General features: G+C 40.9%; 3 protein-coding genes across 4 annotated transcripts in view; 1 reads left to right on the top strand and 2 right to left on the bottom strand.

Moving 5' to 3' along the window:
* Positions 1 to 3,872: 3,872 nt before the first annotated feature.
* kpna7 (karyopherin alpha 7 (importin alpha 8)) lies at positions 3,873 to 8,438 on the top strand. Its single transcript, XM_031864675.1, has 12 exons — positions 3,873 to 3,971; positions 4,048 to 4,191; positions 4,262 to 4,347; positions 4,736 to 4,904; positions 5,094 to 5,193; positions 5,501 to 5,583; positions 5,964 to 6,050; positions 6,186 to 6,362; positions 7,164 to 7,397; positions 7,570 to 7,752; positions 7,869 to 8,015; positions 8,295 to 8,438. The coding sequence occupies exons 1-12, from the start codon at positions 3,906 to 3,908 to the stop codon at positions 8,379 to 8,381; spliced, it is 1,563 nt and encodes a 520-aa protein (XP_031720535.1). The 5' UTR covers positions 3,873 to 3,905; the 3' UTR covers positions 8,382 to 8,438.
* A 783-nt stretch (positions 8,439 to 9,221) lies between these two features.
* Positions 9,222 to 13,104, bottom strand: xpa (xeroderma pigmentosum, complementation group A). The gene is made up of 5 exons (XM_031864762.1): positions 12,729 to 13,104; positions 12,525 to 12,630; positions 11,401 to 11,566; positions 10,791 to 10,908; positions 9,222 to 10,655 (listed from the first exon to the last, which is right to left on the bottom strand). The coding sequence occupies exons 1-5, from the start codon at positions 13,006 to 13,008 to the stop codon at positions 10,501 to 10,503; spliced, it is 825 nt and encodes a 274-aa protein (XP_031720622.1). The 5' UTR covers positions 13,009 to 13,104; the 3' UTR covers positions 9,222 to 10,500.
* A 2,940-nt stretch (positions 13,105 to 16,044) lies between these two features.
* Positions 16,045 to 17,721, bottom strand: part of slc24a2 (solute carrier family 24 member 2) — a 13,534-nt gene continuing 11,857 nt past the window's right edge. For both annotated transcript variants that reach the window (XM_031864737.1, XM_031864738.1), the window contains exons 10-11: positions 17,000 to 17,166; positions 16,045 to 16,884 (exon numbers count right to left, since the gene is read on the bottom strand). In XM_031864737.1, coding sequence (XP_031720597.1) covers positions 16,635 to 16,884; positions 17,000 to 17,166 — 417 coding nt within the window. In that variant the 3' untranslated portion in view covers positions 16,045 to 16,634. The remainder of the gene's footprint in view (positions 16,885 to 16,999; positions 17,167 to 17,721) is intronic.

The raw sequence follows: 17,721 nt of genomic DNA, 5'->3' as shown, positions 1-17,721 counted from the left end.
ACACACACACACACACACACACACACACACACACACACACACACACAATTTAGCAGCCTGGTCCATTGTGAGTATGATGGATTGGACCTGAGGTGTGTCTTATCCCGGTTATTGACAGGCAGGTATTGGAGTGGCAGCATGAAATATTAATAGAGTGCAGCTGAACGCCAGTGTGTCTAAGAATGTGAAGGAGAAAGAGAAGGGCAGAGAGAAAGAATGAGAGAGATGTTTGAAATACTGCATTGACAGTAGTCATACCTGAGGCATGACAGCATGAAGACTGATGAGTAGTATCAGAAAAGCAAGCACTCACATACCACACGTGTGTCTGAGAATTCAAAATGATATCAGTGTGAAATTCTTTGTTTTCTCAATGGAAATTCCCTCCATCTTTGATTTCATGTGCACAAACACGCACTTAAATTTCTCTCCCTCTCTCTCTCTCTCCCTCTCTCTCCGTTACAACCCACATCCTGTTATGGTTCTTTTTCTCTCCTCCGCTTTGATATCTAAGAACCGCTGACTTAAGTGGACAGACAAAGCACACCTTTGTCTTTGCAACACTGCATGAATGTTTGTCATCATTATTCGCAATCTCTTGTGCATGTGTGTGTGTGTGTGTGTGTGTGTGTGTGTGTGTGTGTGTATTGACGCAGCACTGCAGAACAATCTATACTAATGATTTCCCATAGACGCCTCAAGTTGATCTGGGAACCAGAGAGAATAAGAGGGAGAAAAGTCAAAAGAGACGAATGAAAGGATGGAAGGAAAGAAAAAAGGAACAAAGGAAAAAGGCAGACATTCCTTCAGGATGGAAGGAGAGTATGGAAGGATAAATACCAGTGATGTGAATCCATGGTGTACAACTGAAACTCTGTCAGAACGGTGCTGACTAAATGATGTGCTCACTTTTGTCCTTTTTAGGTTCAATTTTGTTGACCACTTACTGAAGTTATAAGTCATTCATAGGAGGAACTTTTGGGCTGCCAGGTTGCTAAAAATCTCTCTTGCTGGGTGACTCATTAATAATCCCGTCAATGACAAGATGCTAATGAGTTTCTCACTTAACCAATAAGTTAGTAATTATTCTGCTGTTGTAAATGTTAATAAATCATAAGTCTGTCGTAAATATAATAAATAATTTGTGATGAATGGATTCTGGCCCTGATGCTTGAATTGCAACTGAAAAGACAAAGCACGAAAAATGAATTATTTATCGTTTATACAGCCATTAGCTAGACACACATTAGAAAGTGGTACATGCTGTGACTTGAAGCTGTAGCTTTTTTGTACGTTTTTAATAACAGTAATTATCCACTACAACTGATGAGGAGTCTCTGCGTGTTTTTGAATAAGGGATCATGTAATAACGAATGCTTCTGCATACAGTGATTTGGGTTTGCGTATATGTGTTTGTGTGTGTATGTGTGTGTGTGTGTGAGTGTTTGAGTGGCCCTGAACCTGCACAGTGGAATTTCCTCCATTCACCTCACATTGTTCAGACTTAACAAGGAGTCAAAGACAACAGGGCAGGAACAATCGACACCCTTCAGGGCGTCTCTGAGGAACCATAAGCACTTCCAGGTCAAAAGGCCAGCAGGATGATCTCACGGGCAACGAGACCAAGTCTCTCACACACACCCACACACACCGCAGAAAAACTCCACATCAACAGGTCATTATGCCACAAATTATGTATAGAAGTTCTGTCTTTTGTGAAACAATTGAATCTTTTTAGAGACATAAGAGTGGAGTAATGGGGCAACCTGAATTCTCTGAAGATGTATTTTGCCGATTTTTTTCTGTCTCTCGCCATCTACCTTTGGCCAAAGCTCACAGTCATCCTCTGAAGGACATTCCGACCTCTACGCTAATGATAATATGAATGTAGCCAGAGAGCATGAGAACAAATGAAATCATCCATCTCTGTTTGTTCTCTCTGTGTTCCCACGCCTGACAGACGGAAATCACTGACAGAGAAGCAGGTAGAAGAAAACAGAGCAGAGGTAGAGGAAATGGCAGGGGAACTGTCAGACAAGGGGAATAACCTTTTGTCTTTTTTCCTAATTATTTAATTGTCCCCCTGTGAGGTAAATCATGCTCATCGCTTTTAAATGATCCTGGACTGGCAGCAAAAATCAGACTTAATCACACGCTCAACCCTAAACCAAAAAAACTGGGCCCTAAACTGGAGCAGGTATAATTCAACAAAACTCTTCAGTGGATAAATCCACTGAATGTGCAGCCCCGTTTCGCTTTACTAGCCTATTTTTAACCAATCCCATGTGTTCTCAAGCATCAGATCTCTATGAAAAATGTATAACAACCTGACAGACACACTGCTGACATCATCATATCACCATTTTATATGGCTGTTGTGCTGATGTATCACCAACATTAATGTTCATCCATCTCTCCGTGCTCGTGGCATCTGACTTATGCAAGTAAAACATTCACACTTGCTCTGTTTTGGTCTTCTGGCTTTTTAGTTTGCTATTTTCTACATGTTGGGCTGGTAATGAAGTGTTTTTATCAGGGCTTTGTGCTGCAATAGGCTGTCTGTGGGGACTAATGTGAACAGCAAGACTAACCATGGAGAAAATGTGCAGCCGTTAAACCCAAACAATGAACTGAACGAGGCTAAAAAAAGCAGAGCTGCACACTTGAATAATTAATTCTTTGTGGGTTTTACCACAACGGGCTGTTTTTACATGGAATACTATGATTTAATACGAATATATATTTTGTTTGGTCATGTTGCTGTGGCGCAGACGTACCCAACCAAGTCTGTATAGGTTGGCAGCAATGTGTTAGTGTTTTCCCACAGTACAAGTGAACCTTTATAGGTCCAGCAAGAAGGTTTAAGGTGCTGCATTAGACGAAAAGACCAAGACAAGAGTTGTGACCTACACTCAGGGTTGTGGTGAGGTTGCAGAAAGAAAGAGTGTTTATACATGACCCTTGTGTGCATGTGTATGTGTACGTGTTATAAAGAGGAAGTCATTATAACTTGGTGAGGGGAAAACCTCCACTTCAGCTGCTATTGTTCAGCCCTTCCTGGTTATTCCAGAGGAAGACGAGACTCCATCACTGTCACACTCTTTCTCTGCCTCACTTTCCCCTCTTTCACTTATTTGATCTATTTATGTTCATCTTTACCTTTTTTTCCCTACAGAGATAAAGTTAAAATACGATTAATTCATAATGTTTAAGCAATACATTGGATTTAAAAAATAATCACATTTACACCCTCAAACGTAGGCTTGATGAAAGTGGTTTTATGCTGCCATCTATTGTCTAGGAACGGCCATGACTGGTTACTACCACGAAAAAATATATAATGTGGAATTCCAATACTTATTGTTGCTTAATTTACAATTATTAGTATTACTTCAACATCAGACATGTATGTAGACAAAGTAAAGTCAAGAGTTTATCTTGTTCTTTTATCTTCTGTATGACACAAACGGATCAAACGTGCACACTTTTTTTTTTTCATAAATACTTTATTAACAAAGGCTAACAAGCAGTTCATCATCGTACAGCTTCAGGTATATAAGACACGTTAACAACATAAACGTCTGAACAAAGGCCTTACACTAAAGACTATAATATCACTACAAATTGCACGGTATTAAAAAATAAATAAGTAACAAAACACACCATTCTCTCTAACACATAAATTGCAAAGAAATTGGTTCACAGACCCTTGCCCAACCTAATTGGCGCTGGAGGGAAAGCTGTTTTGGTTACTTGATTGAAACGCGCACAGCCTGCACGTGAATCAATCACATCTAATTAGATCCACCTGAGGCGACTCTCCTCCTCATAACCTCCCCGCGGAAGGTCTCACACCAGTCTCAGTCAAGCAGAGAGCGCGTAGCCACCGTGCGTAAACGCCCACCATGCCTACCAAGAACGTTGTTGACGAGCGGATCTCCAAATTCAAGAACAAGGGGAAAGACCCAGCGGTAAGTTGATGTTGCCTTTTCATAGTCGTCGTACATAATAATAACTTTATTGACCATGCATCTCGACCTCTGGCAGAAACTTCGAGAGAAACGCATCTCGGAGTGCGTGGAGCTTCGCAAAGCTCATAAGAATGAAAATTTCCTGAAGAGAAGAAACATAACGCTGTCGTCTCTCCCGGACGAGGAGGCCCTCTCTCCTGATTATATCTCCAACGCGATGGTCAGTTCAGAAACCTCTTACAAGTTCGTTCTTAACTAGTGGAGCCTCTAACGGTGTGTCTGTCATTTAGGTGTCCTTTTTACCCATTGAGGATATCATTAAAGATGTGAACTCCGACTGCAAGGAGTCCCAAACCCGAGGGTGCCAGGCAGCCAGGTGAGCCATCAGGGGTCATTTATCAACTTTGGTATGAACCATAATTTGTTGCATATGATGCAATTGCTGTAGTGTGTTATGTGCAAACATTTGTGATTAGTTGATCACCAAAATTGCTTTGATAATTATGTAAAAGTGCAACATGCATCATGCAAAGACTGGACAAAAAAAAGCTAAGGTGAGGACTGAATTTTTGGTCCTAAGGAACTATCTTTTGGATTGTTGAAGAAAAGCACCATATTGAGGTGATCACCTATGGAATTGTAATGACATTGACATTTTACACAACCTATTGGGTTACTTGAATATCTTGTGTTATACCCATTGCAACTAATGGAAGTAGGGAAATCTATAGCAACCTGGACATTTGTTTCATCCTCTCCCTCAGGAAGCTGCTGTCTCAGGAGCGTAACCCTCCTCTGAAGGAGATCGTAGATGCAGGTCTGCTGTCCCGCTTTGTGTCCTTCCTGTGTATGGATGATGAGCCGAATCTGCAGTTTGAAGCGGCGTGGGCCCTTACAAACATCGCCTCTGGAACGTCTTGGCATACTCAACAGGTGTGAACACAGTAATGAACCTCTGTGAAGCACAAGACCTAACCTAATTATTGTGACTTCAGCCATTTGACTGAAAAAGGTTGTCAGGACCATAATCTTCTTGAAACTTTAAAACAGACTTCAACTAAATGGACTTAAGGCTTTCTTTATGGCTTGACGGTCCAACACAACAGTGCATTTGTGTGTCAGGTAGTGGAACATGGGGCTGTACCAGCTTTCATCGCCTTGCTCGCGTCGCCCATGTTGCACATCAGTGAACAGGCTGTCTGGGCTCTTGGAAACATTGCAGGTAAAATGCTGAATGTTTTAAACCATGTCTGGATTTGATTATGAATTGACACAGCTGATACATTTAGGATGTTATTAGAGAAATGGCTTCCAAAATGATGAAACTAAAGATGTTGCTCACTTTATGGACTATCAACTCTTACTGTATTGCACTATGAATTGACTCAGGCTTGTGTCTTTGAAATGTTGATATGGTGCTCTGTCTTTCACTGTAGCTAAAGGGATTGGTTTTGAAAAATAAATCTGGTGCACAGTCTGTCACTGTAGTTTGCTGTACTAACGTCACAAAACGTGACTTCTTGTTACAGGTGATGGTGCAGCTTATCGAGACATCCTGATTGAGTGCAACGTTGTCCCAGCCTTACTGGCCCGCATCTCCCCAGACACACCAGTATGTCAAAACTTCACCTCAATCTTCATGGACTAAATTTACTCCGACCTCTCAGAAACTGGCATTGAGCTTTGTAAAGAGGGCACTCGGCCAGCTTGCACTGCAGTGTACATTTTAAAACTGTGTAAATTGATTTAGTAGACTAAAAGCCCATGTCGTATACATCTGGCACATAATTCTCCACAATGCAACTCCACCACAAACTGTTTATTTGGAGTTTTGGATGTAACGTTTGCTGATAATGTAGCTTTGCCCCGCTAGCCTCAAGTAGAGATGAGGAACTGGCTACAGAATTTGACTTGAAGGTAGCGTTCGCGTCAAAGTCAAGTCTAAATGTTGTTGCTGTATCAGTCCTGTTGTTCATAATGCTTTTACCACAGGTTGGCTACCTGCGTAACTTGACATGGACATTGTCCAACTTGTGTCGCAATAAGAACCCTTTTCCACCGTTGTCTGCAGTCCAGCAGGTAAGTGAAGTCACAGTTGCTACACTACAGAAGTATCTGAGCTTTGTATCCAGAGCCACAGAAGATTCGATCCAGTGCAAGAAAGGTGCTACAATACCAGCAGGGATGACTAAACTGCTGTAACTGTTCCTTCAGGTGCTACCTTCTCTGATCCAGTTACTCCATCTTGGTGATAAGGACATCTTGTCTGACTCATGCTGGGCAATCTCCTACCTCTCAGATGGTGACAATGACCGCATTGATGTTGTAGTGAAAACTGGCATTGTCTCTCGACTGGTGGAGCTAATGAGCCACGAGGAGCTCAGTGTCATGGTACAGTGCGCTTGACTCATTCAACCCTCTGTCAGGGGTCTCAAATGACGGCCCGCCACGTCATTTTGTGGCCCGCGAATCCGCCAGCAAAATTTAAAAAAAAAAAATCAAAATGATGAGATACTAAAACGGTCATAGAAGCAGCTCTTTGGCTGGTTACCCTACATTTGAAATGTATTGTGAGTACATTGAAGACTACTTTAAACGTGGCTTTACAACACATGCAATACTTCACGTGGGATTGTGCAAACGCACCCTTGAAAGGATTTTAAGCATTGAACAAAGTTATTGTAATAACTTGTGTTTATTTTCTTTAATAGTTTGATATTTGATAGAGTAATGTGGGTTTCTTAACCCTAAATTAAAAGGATTTAAGTTATAAAAACAAATGTGCTTAAATATACATTTATATAACTGCATGTACAATATTTTTACACTTGAATAAACAATAATCAAATGCAGAGACAGTTATTTACCAATATGTTAGGAGAAGTTACATTTACAGTCTCACATTTACAACCGGCCCTTTGAGGGCGACCGTGATGCTGATGTGGCCCAGAGTGAAAATGAGTTTGAGACCCCTGCTCTGTCCTCAATGCGCTATATAGTTCAAACATTGCATGAGCTGCCATCTGCATGTGACGCTACAACCAGATTGTTACTGCTACATGTTAGGACTCTACTGACGATGCAACTTTTGTCTGAGTAAAATGTTCGCTTGTAGTTTTCCTCAAAGCTTGGTGATGGGCCAGAACTGCCCTGTCACGATCTAATAGTATCTGTTACCTGTCTGACCTCCAGACCCCAGCTCTCCGCTCAATCGGGAACATAGTGAGTGGCTCAGACCTGCAGACCCAGGTGGCAGTTGACGCTGGAGTTTTGAAAGTCCTACCTCAACTGATGAGGAACCCAAAGGCCAGTGTGCAAAAGGAGGCAGCGTGGGCATTGTCTAACATTGCTGCTGGCCCTTGTAGACAAATCCAACAGCTCATTACCTGTGGCCTGCTCCCTCCTCTGGTGGAACAGCTTAGAAATGTGAGCTAAATCATGACCTTCTCGACTTTTTCTTTTCCTCAGACATGTTGAACTGTAGTTTTAAAAATGATTATTCTTGTGCTAATGGCAGCAGGGTCTACTTTAATGTTTTTCACTGGACAGCAACAAATGTTATGTGAGAAGTAGCTGAACAATTTAGTTTTTTCCCCAGGGAGACTTCAAAACTCAAAGGGAGGCAGTGTGGGCAGTGACAAATTTCACTAGTGGGGGCACTGTGGAGCAGGTGGTCAATCTGGTGCAGAGTGGAGCCCTAGAGGGGATCATCAACCTGTTGCAGGTCAAAGATGCTAAAGTCATTCTGGTCATACTGGAAGCAATCAACAACATCTTCCTGGTGAGGGGGCCAAAAAACCCACAAATTCTTGCACCTGATTATAAAACGTTTTACAATTTGACTTGGACCTAGAAATGGGCAGATGAGAGGGCTGGTTTCAGTAACTGACTTTTCAGGCAGCAGAGAAGCTCGGTGAGACGGAGAAACTTAGCCTTCTGATTGAAGAGCTGGGAGGCCTGGACCGCATTGAGATGTTGCAGAACCACGACAATGATATGGTGTACCAGGCTGCTCATGCCCTCATAGAGAAGTACTTTGGTGATGTAAGTAGCAGAGTGCATGACAAATTTCCTAAATCCATATTGTAAGAGCACACTGAAGATTTGAAAATTAAGCGGATTTTCATTGTTTTCTTCATCAGTTTTACAACTAAGTCAATTTGAAATTCATGGAAACGTCTCAAGCTTATGCCATATCTGAGGGCAAGGGAGCCCATTTGAAATGGCTCCAATGTCTTTGTAATTGCAGGTTTGAAGCATACTAACATTGTGAACTTCTTTTTTTTTTTTTTTTTTTTTCTTTTTTTTTCTTCTTCCGAATAGGGTGAAGTTGTGGGGGTCAAGGTTGACAGTACAGATGATGGATTTGTATTCAAGACCTCTGATGTTCAGGGAACCTTTGACTTTTAAACCTGTTTTTCCATGTTTGAAGTAACTTAATAAATAAAGGTTGTGCATTATTTGAAATATCTACTTTGCGTTAGTAATTGTATTAGAATTTCCTGACCTGTGACTCATGATGATAAAGAAAGTTGGGCAATCGGCTAAAGGGACTTGCAACCAAATACACTCTTGGTTAGGTTTCAGTTTTGACTTCCTTAAATAAAATGCAAAACTCGCCCACTCAGAAGTAAAGGAATGACTGAATTTATGCTTAGTCATGACTACTTGGAAAAAGGAGTGTCTTGTTTGCCGTTGACTCTTGTGTAGCACACAAAGCTGCCAGAACAATAACTGACTACCCATTTCAAGTTAACACTTTATGTGACTGTGAAAATTACACTGTTAAAGGTATAAACAAATTATATGTATATATATATTTAAAAACTGGCATGTCATATGCCCTTTGAAGTATTTTAGAACTTGTAAAATATTTTCTAAAAAAACTGTAGGTTTAATAGGACGAAAGACGCATACAAATGTTTTATGGCTCAATAACACTATGCAATACAGACAGAACCCTAAACTTGGGTCAGTAAATTATTCTTTGACTCAATATAAAGTTTAAACATAACATTACATTTGGTTGGTAATATTTACCCATGTAGATAAGTTATTGGGTCAAATGTTTTTTGAGAAATTGAAAGATTGTATTATGATGAAACATTTCTGGTGGTAATGGATTATAATCAGACTAATGATATTAAGGTCTTGTAAAATTCAGATCAAGTCATTTTGAGGTATAAACCTTTCAGGCACAAGGTGGCAGCTTTAATCACTTGACAAGTGGAATCTGCGTTTTATGGGTTGTATTTAGCCTTTAAAGGTATTGCAACGACTGGGATGGACTATAGCCGGTCAAATATAGCTGCCACTAATGAAATTGAGTCATTTTGAAACATACTTTTTTTTTTTTTTCATCCAAATTATTAAAACTAATTTGATTTGTTAGAGTATCTAAAAAAGAAACCCTTGAGGATTTGTGCCTGTACTAATAACTTTGCCCTCTTGGTCGATAAGCCAGGTTTCTGAGAACTTACATTTGAGAAAAACACAATCTGACTTATTTTTGACAAAGCTTAAGTTTCTTTAACAGCAAGATATGAAAAACCAAATTATGGGATAAGTAATTAAAGGTTGGATTGGAAATCTAAACCCCTTAATCCACAACAAGCCCACTCCACAAATAAGATTAAAAGTAAGACAGTGACATGGCTACATGTTAAATTAATGTACAAAAAAATAAGAGATGCAAACTTGGCCCAGACTGTTTTCAAACTGTATGTCTACACTTCAAGAAAAATATGGAGAGAAGTATTTTGAAGACTTTCTGCGAAGTCTCAAAATACAAAAAACTTGGAAAAGAAATTAACTTTTTATTAAATTGTTTACATTACACCAAGATGTTAACATGTTTTACATATTTTCAGTCTAACTGTAGTAATATAATGAATATCTGGACAATGACAGCTTGTCTCTTTATAGCCGACACTAAGAATCAGACATGAGAAACAAAGCCTTTGCATTCAGTCATAATGAAATATGACTTGTGGCTTAATGCGGAGTTGAATGAGGCCACAAAGGCGATGAAAAGTCAAGTTTAACATACTTCACATGACAGCGATTACATCATGGTATCATGCGACCGAAATCTGCGAGGTAGTATTTAGTTGAAAAAATTGAAATCCTAAAAATGGAATCCCCCCAGCAAAGTTTTAATCATACTGGTAATTTCTGTTCCAATCATAAAGCAGGCATCTCTGCTACAAAAGAAAAGGGAAGTGTAGCATTATGCAGCAGACCGGAAAGGCAGTCTGCTAAAAGATACAGCAGTTGAAGTCAGTAACAGCTGTTTAAAAAGGTATTATAACTGACGGCCTGTAAGTGCCACACAGGAGAGTGATTTTGGCTCCTTGTAAGTCATCAGGATGAAATGTATTATTAATAAATACCAGTAGAAATCCAGGAAAAAGGAATACAGGCGGACGGATCGAGGGTTTGTGAGAGGCATGGTTCCCCATAAAAGCACAGAATATCTTCTCCTTGTAGACTGAACAGTCAGTGTGCGTGTGTGTGTGCTCGCGAGTGTCTACATCTTCTCGTAAGTGAGTTCATGTCCGCAGGTGGTGCAGGTTTTCTTGTAGAGGTCCTCCTCCGGATCCACCACCTCCTCTGGTCCGTACTGATGTTGGTGAACGCTGGTGTCTTTGGTCCACATACTGCTCCTTACCGCCCTGCGCAGCTCTGACACACAAACACAGATATATGAAATATCCACACGTCCAGAGCTTATGACGCTCATCCCAAATCCAAATGTTGATGTTTACACAATTCGTAATGTAACTGACTTGGTATTTGGGCTAAGAAAGGGTAACCGACCTTTGACCTTCTTGTTGAAGCGTTTTTGTTTCTGCGTCTCTCGGTTCTCTTCCCTCGTCTCTTTGGCCTCCTCCAGGGCCTCCTCTGAGCCCCACACCTCCATACACCTCTTCTCCACCTGGTTAACACACACAAATACACAATTCAGACAGACTCATTACAACACACAGCACAGTGAGGGGTTAGTTGGTTTTTGACTAAAATGTTTGTGGCTTTGATTTAGGGCTGCAACTAAAATTGATTTCAATATTTGTTTCTATCCTGTACTATTCCTCCATTGATCAACAATCATTCTGGTTAGTTGATTATTTAGTCGATGAAATTTTAGAAAATTGCAAAATGTCCAAGAACCTGTGGCCTCTCTAGTTCATGATGATTGACTAACTGATTGTTTCAGCACTACTTCACTGCTTGATGATCTTTCATTATTTGTATGTTGGTCTTAAAATCATATTTCAATGTTGTTGTTTTTTTAAATAGTTTGTGCAATTCGCAATTTTTTTTTTCTTCAAATCATTGCAAATCATAATTCCTGCTAAACATCGATATTAGACAATATGGGAAAACGTATTGATTGTGACGCACATAGTCCCCGTCTTCCAGCCAGTACCTGTAGTTTGAGGTAAAGCTTCATGTCACCCCAGGTCGGGTTATGAGGGTTTTTCTTCAGTGTAAACCTGAGTGGAGGCTCTCTCTGGTCCAGGTCACAGTCCTTCAGCAGGTAGTGCTGCTTGGCCTCAGTTCTGGAGATTAGCTTATGCTTCTCCTCGTTGTCTCTGAGGGGGAAAGAGGCTTAAACTGTCAATACATTTCATTAACATGTGGTTAACGACCCAACCACAGTGATCCTGGCAGACTAAAGGTTAGTCGCTGCAGCCCGCCTACTTCTTTGTAACCCTGGCCACCACAGCAGAGAAGTAGGGGGCCCCAGCCAACCCAGGTAGTACGCAACTGAACTTGGAAGAGCCATAGCCTGACACTGCAGGGGACAAAAGAAAAGCAGTAGACATCCTGAAGACCACAACCAGGTCATCAAGGAGCGCCAAGAAGTGGAGGCGTTGGTGCTCTATCCAGCCAACGTTCCCCTCCTCCTCACAGGCAAGTTGTTATGCTATAGCTCAGCGTTCCTCTGAGGGTGGGCGAGCAGCAGATGGTGGCTGAGCTGTGATTTCTCGTCATCCAGACGTTTTAAGAGTGACCATTGAAATCAACACGAACTGCAGTTCCGTGGCGATGGGGGGCACCCAGCGTTAAGACCCAGCCCCACATGGCGTGAACCTACAGTGGCTAGGGTCATCACCGCAGCAGTTGCAACTCCCTGAATTAGACAATTCATTTGGCCGATGCAAAGTCCAAAATGTCAGCCCGAGACAGTGCGGGAGGGTCTTTAGGCTGGGAAGAAGCCAGCGAAACGCCCAACACACCCACATTGTAAGCAGCTGCAGCCAGCTGAAATATCTTATATAGTGTCTCCCGGTCACGAAGCAGCAACTTGTGATTGGAGACGGAGAGTATGACCCAGTAGAGAGCCTGCAGGAATTCATGCTTTATCAGATAAATGCACATCATCATGTACAATTAGCATACAATATCCAAAATAATGGTTGTACCATAATTTACAGGTATTCTCCATAATGAAGAGGACATAATGCTTTTCTAAAAGCTGCATTAAAAACTTCTTGTTCTGTGTGTGTGTGAGAGTGTGTGTGTGTGTGTGTGTGTGAGTGCGTTTACCTGCACTTATCACAGACAGATAGGTCAAAGCTGTTGCTGAGGTACGAGTCCATAAAGGGCTTTTGACAATCATCGCACAGCAGGTAGTCTGGCTCGATGACTGGGGCTGGAAACAAAACACACCCACACTCAACACAACATATAAGTCAAATAAGCATGCATGCACACACCTAAGTCACCGAACACAGACGCTCAAACACACACCTGGCTGATGCACAACCTTCCTGGTCCTCTGCTCTTTCTCCTCCTCCTCCTCCTCCTCGATGAAGAAACCGGCACCAGAGTCGATGGTCTTGGAGATTTTCGCCGAGGTCGCCCCCTCTACAGCGGACGATGGGCGGCTCGCTAGTCGCGCTTGCCGGAGCATCAACGCCTGCTGCCGGTTCCGCTCGATTTTAGCCCGCATCGCTGCAGAAAGCTCGGGTTTGGGACTTTGTTCCGGGCCGAGACCGGCTTTCAGTCCCTCTGACTCTAATGGATCCATGCTGCTTTCTCAAACAGCGATCACCACATAGCAATGAATGAAATGGCACTCTGGACCAGTCGGGGCTCGTGCCACACAAAGTGCAGCATTGTAGGATTGTTGTTACAAAACAGTTGCACGCTTCCGGTTGCTTCTTCTTCTTCTTTTGATTTTAAAGTGTTAAGTGCATTACCGCCACCTATTGCTTGGGAATGTGAAGCACCAGAGACTTAATCCTACTCATTAGTGCAGGTTAGTGTTAGTGTGGTTAACAACACATTCAAAGTCTGTTGCAGCTGGCACCTGACAAGTTCATCACTGTCTTCATTTTACAAATTCTAGCTTCAGATTTCTTCTTTTAATTGTCTCTCCTGATCATATCTACCATTCACCTTGACTTAATGGTCAATGGCTAATATAAACTGGTTGGATGCATTTATTTTGAGTCCATCTTAACGTCTTATGTTCATATGCGCTCTTATGAGCTTTGAAATAGCTTTTGGTTACTGCAACTGTTGCCACTGTCCACACCAGCGACGGAAAGACCCTGGCCCTTCATAAAGGAGAACACCACCTAAATTAAGAATTTGTTATGTTCACACACTTTAAACTTTATGACATCACAACTGGACTGTCTCACACCATGGGAGTAACATGTACGAATTTTATTAATGGCCATCCTTCAAATTAATTTCATCGTATGGGGAACAAAATCCACAGCCCTCAGTCCGTGTAGAGTACTTTCTTAAGTTGAGTTGAGGCTTATACGATGGCTTGAATGGACTCACCACGTTTATCTTCTTCCCTTTATGAGATACTTGAGGTTAGAGGACTCAACTGTGACATTTACATATGAGACACAGACAAGGAAGTTTGTCATTAACTGGTCGGCAGACTGAAACAGTACAGTAAGTAAACATCCTCAGTTGTCAGTGAAGAGAAACACGGACAGAAAGCAGGTGAGCATGTTCTTTATTGGTTGACCACAGGTGTTCAGTGAATCCCTGTTGCATCACGCGGATCATGGCAGCAGGCCATGCTGCTGCTGTAAGAGGATTGTGTCAAAGTAAAGCAGATCACAGTCCTGATAGATGACACTGCAAATCTGAACCGCTGTTGTGAGGGGGACGAGAGGTAAAGTGGGCCGACTTTTTAAGTGGTGTGTTAGATTTAAAATGTCCTATGACCCCAGCTATTACAGATTTGTCAAATTACACTGAGTATTTATTCTTTCTGTGTAAAATAAATATATAATAATTATGAGATTTAAATTCATTTTTCAAAAAAAAAAATAGTTTCTAAACCAATCCCAAAGTTACCATCGACTCCAAACACCAACAATGAAAATTTGAGGTGTCATTTATTTTATCATAGGACAGTTTATACAGAGATGAATGATATATGTTTTTTTACAGTATAATATACAATTCAAGTAGTACATGAATATGATTCCATACTTAACACATAACGTAGATAGGAAATACAAAAGCATTTTACCATTTGTCATGGTATTTAAACAGGTCAAGGATGAATTCTGATTCCTAAATGCACTCATTCATACACACATTCCTCACTTTTACATAATCCACCAAAGCAAGAAAGATTTAGAAACGATACTTATATGGGCAGTCTACGTCCGGAGTGCGAGAATAGACGTTGAGGCTGACTGTTGAGGTTAACTATGTGCTGACTATGACTGGGAGCTTGTATACAGTCAAATCTTTTGTACACATTTTCACACAATAAAACAAACGTTTTAAATTTTGCAAGAAATAGGGAATAGTTAGGGGAAATTTAATGGACAAAAATTTTTTCAATTTATGAAAAAAAAATAATATTTGGTTTACACAGAGACACAAAATATTATTTTTTAACCCTTTGGGAGTGTTAAACCGATACTGCCATGATGTCTATAATACCTTTATTAAACATTTCTCCAAGACTGATGGAGCATATTGAATATTGTTGGGAGAATAAAGTATAAAATATTTCCCACATACAGATGTGCTTCATATATTTTAAACTAATGGCGTATATGAGGCAGTCATGCAACAGGTGATTGAACTGATGAAGACAAAATAGTTTGACTTTGCTCATTAAAAGCAACAAAGGAAACCCAATGAAAAACATCTACCTGAATTTCGCAAAACGAGAAACAAAAATGGAAACAGATTCATTGAGTTACAGACTGCTCTTTATTTTGTTATTGTTTGATCTGATTATCTTGATTGTATGAGTTAATTGAAACAGAGAGCGTTTAGAAGAAAACTAAATTGCCAAAATATGTAGTCACGACAGTCCATGTTTGGTTTTACAATAAAATGACGGGCCTACTTGCTGATTCTTACAATCATTTTATTCTAAGAATTGAATCTCTATGTCACACACTGAACACAAGAACATAGCATGTGAACATAGCGGCGAGATATGTTATATGGTATATGAGTTGTTTGACATCAAAACATGACAGAAGAAACCCGGTGATTGATATTTAACACTCTTTTTTATAAATACATGATTTGAAAAAAAACAATCTTTTGAGTTCATAAAGTAAAATATAACGGAAAACACTAATCTTTAGTCCACCACTTGTTGTCCAGATGGCATCATCGACTGGGAAATTCCACACTGTCCTGGTTATTACATTTCCATGCACAAAGTGCAATGTAAAGGCAGACAGAACAGAAACAAACTTATGGTATGAAAAACCCAAACAAGTTGGACTATATTGAGTATGAAAACACCTTAGAACCGTCTATCTGTGTAAGCTCTAATGTAACTATTTAGCATTTAATGTATCCTATCATAGAATAGTATCCTATCATAAATAGGATGTAAAGTAACCATTTCTGCAAAATATGTCCTCGAATATACTGTATCGAAACACCCTCAAGGTTTTTTAACACTGGATATTTCTCTTTTGATGCCATTGCAAAGCCATACAGGAGGTACATTAACAAATACAAAGCAGCTATCACACTTATGTGTGGCCCGGCCCTTCCTTTTTTTTTTAACCGCAGACATGCAGGATCTCTCCGGAGCTTTGCTGCCCTTTAAAACAACAACAAAATAAAGTCTTTTTGAGCCTCCATATTCAGTTTATGTGCTTAACTTGGCTGCTTGCATGAGTAGTGGAGGTACTTCCTATCCTGCCATGTGGTCCTTTAGTTAAAAAAAACAACAATCTCTGGTGATCTCGGGTGAAATTTTCCATCCCAGGTGGCGTCCACATAACTTGTCAATCAGTTTTCAACCCAAAGTGATTACTGAATGTAGTCACATGGTACAAAGAGAGAGGAGTCTCTCCTATTGGGTGGAATAAAGTCCATTGACGATGCACAGGCTTGTTTGCCAGCTGCTGGACGGGTGTGATGCACCGGTATGAATTTCCAGTGTTGATTTAAGTCAGCGTCTCTGCCTAACTGACATCCACAACCTGTGTGTGTTTGTTTTCTTCACCTTTCACTTGAGTGTGTGTGTGTGTGTGTGTGTGTGTGTGTGTGTGTGCATGCAGTCTTCTACTGTGTATGTAAGTGAGACAGATAAGAGACAGTTTGTGTCTGTGTGAGCATGATTTTCCTCTCCTGTTGTAAATCCCACTGTACACACAAGCACATTCGCGCCTAATTTCTGGCTCCCTTTCTCTCTCAGACGGTGACGGGGCAGTTGATGACTTTGTCCTCCAGCATGACGCTAAGGACGAGGAAGACGAAGTAGAGCACGAACATGAAAAGGCCCAGAAACTTGCTCATTCTCCAATTGCAAGCCGCGATGGAGATGATGACGAAGAGGAGCATGAGGAAGAGGAGGACGATGGCGCAGAACAAGCCGTTGCTGCTCACCTCTACTGGCTTGAAGTCGTTGAGGATGTTGTAAACGAGCCAGGGGAACGGTAGACTGGAGGCAGAAGAGGAACACAACAGAGAAAGGTTATTTAAGTTATGAGAGACGAACAGCACTTGCTGTCAACTAAAAACAGATATTACACAGTGTGTTTTCTTGCTGGACTCACCCCACAGTGATATCAAAGATGTTTGAGCCCACAGAGCTGGACACGGCCATGTCACCGAGGCCTTTTCGTGCTACAATCACACTGGTGATCAGGTCAGGGATCGAAGTGCCAGCTGCTAATATTGTTAGACCCATAATCTCCTCTGTGATCCAGAATGTTTCTCCAACCTGAAAGCAAGAATAAGTTTCTTAATGTCGCACAGTTTAGAAACTGTGTCAGAAACACAGTCCCATCCTTTACACATCAAATAATCAAAATATACATATACCAAATGTACAAACAAAAAGTCAACATAATTAAGCTGTCGAGGCAGATTTGAGGTTATAATTATAGAATTCCTTTTGTGAGTTTCATGGTGGCAGGAAGGACAGAAAAAGATTTTGGGGCAGGGCAAACCCAAGTGTAAGCAGTGCTCCTACGTGTTGATCTTCTGAAAAGCTGGTATTTGTGTCCCCATAGCAGCTTACATGGAGACAGTAACATTTTTCTTAAGTAAGGAATCGAATAATACTGAATTGTGACATTTGTTTTCTGGCTTACAACAAACTTTCTAGATCTCCTCAAACTAACAGAAGACCTTCTTCTTTTATGCTCCACTGTGTTTAGTGTGGCTGTCTAAAAGGTGTGAGAGTGGTAACGCGACATGCTGAGACAATAAAGATTGATCACTTCACCTGTGTGTGTGTGTGTGTGTGTGTGTGTGTGTGTGTGTGTGTGTGTGT

This window comes from Anarrhichthys ocellatus, unplaced genomic scaffold (genome assembly GCF_004355925.1).
Source record: "Anarrhichthys ocellatus isolate YVR2014 unplaced genomic scaffold, GSC_Weel_1.0 scaffold31, whole genome shotgun sequence".
NCBI classification, from domain to species: domain Eukaryota; kingdom Metazoa; phylum Chordata; class Actinopteri; order Perciformes; family Anarhichadidae; genus Anarrhichthys; species Anarrhichthys ocellatus.
The sequence above is the reverse complement of the archived record's forward strand: the minus strand, read 5'-3'. Positions and strand labels throughout refer to the sequence as shown.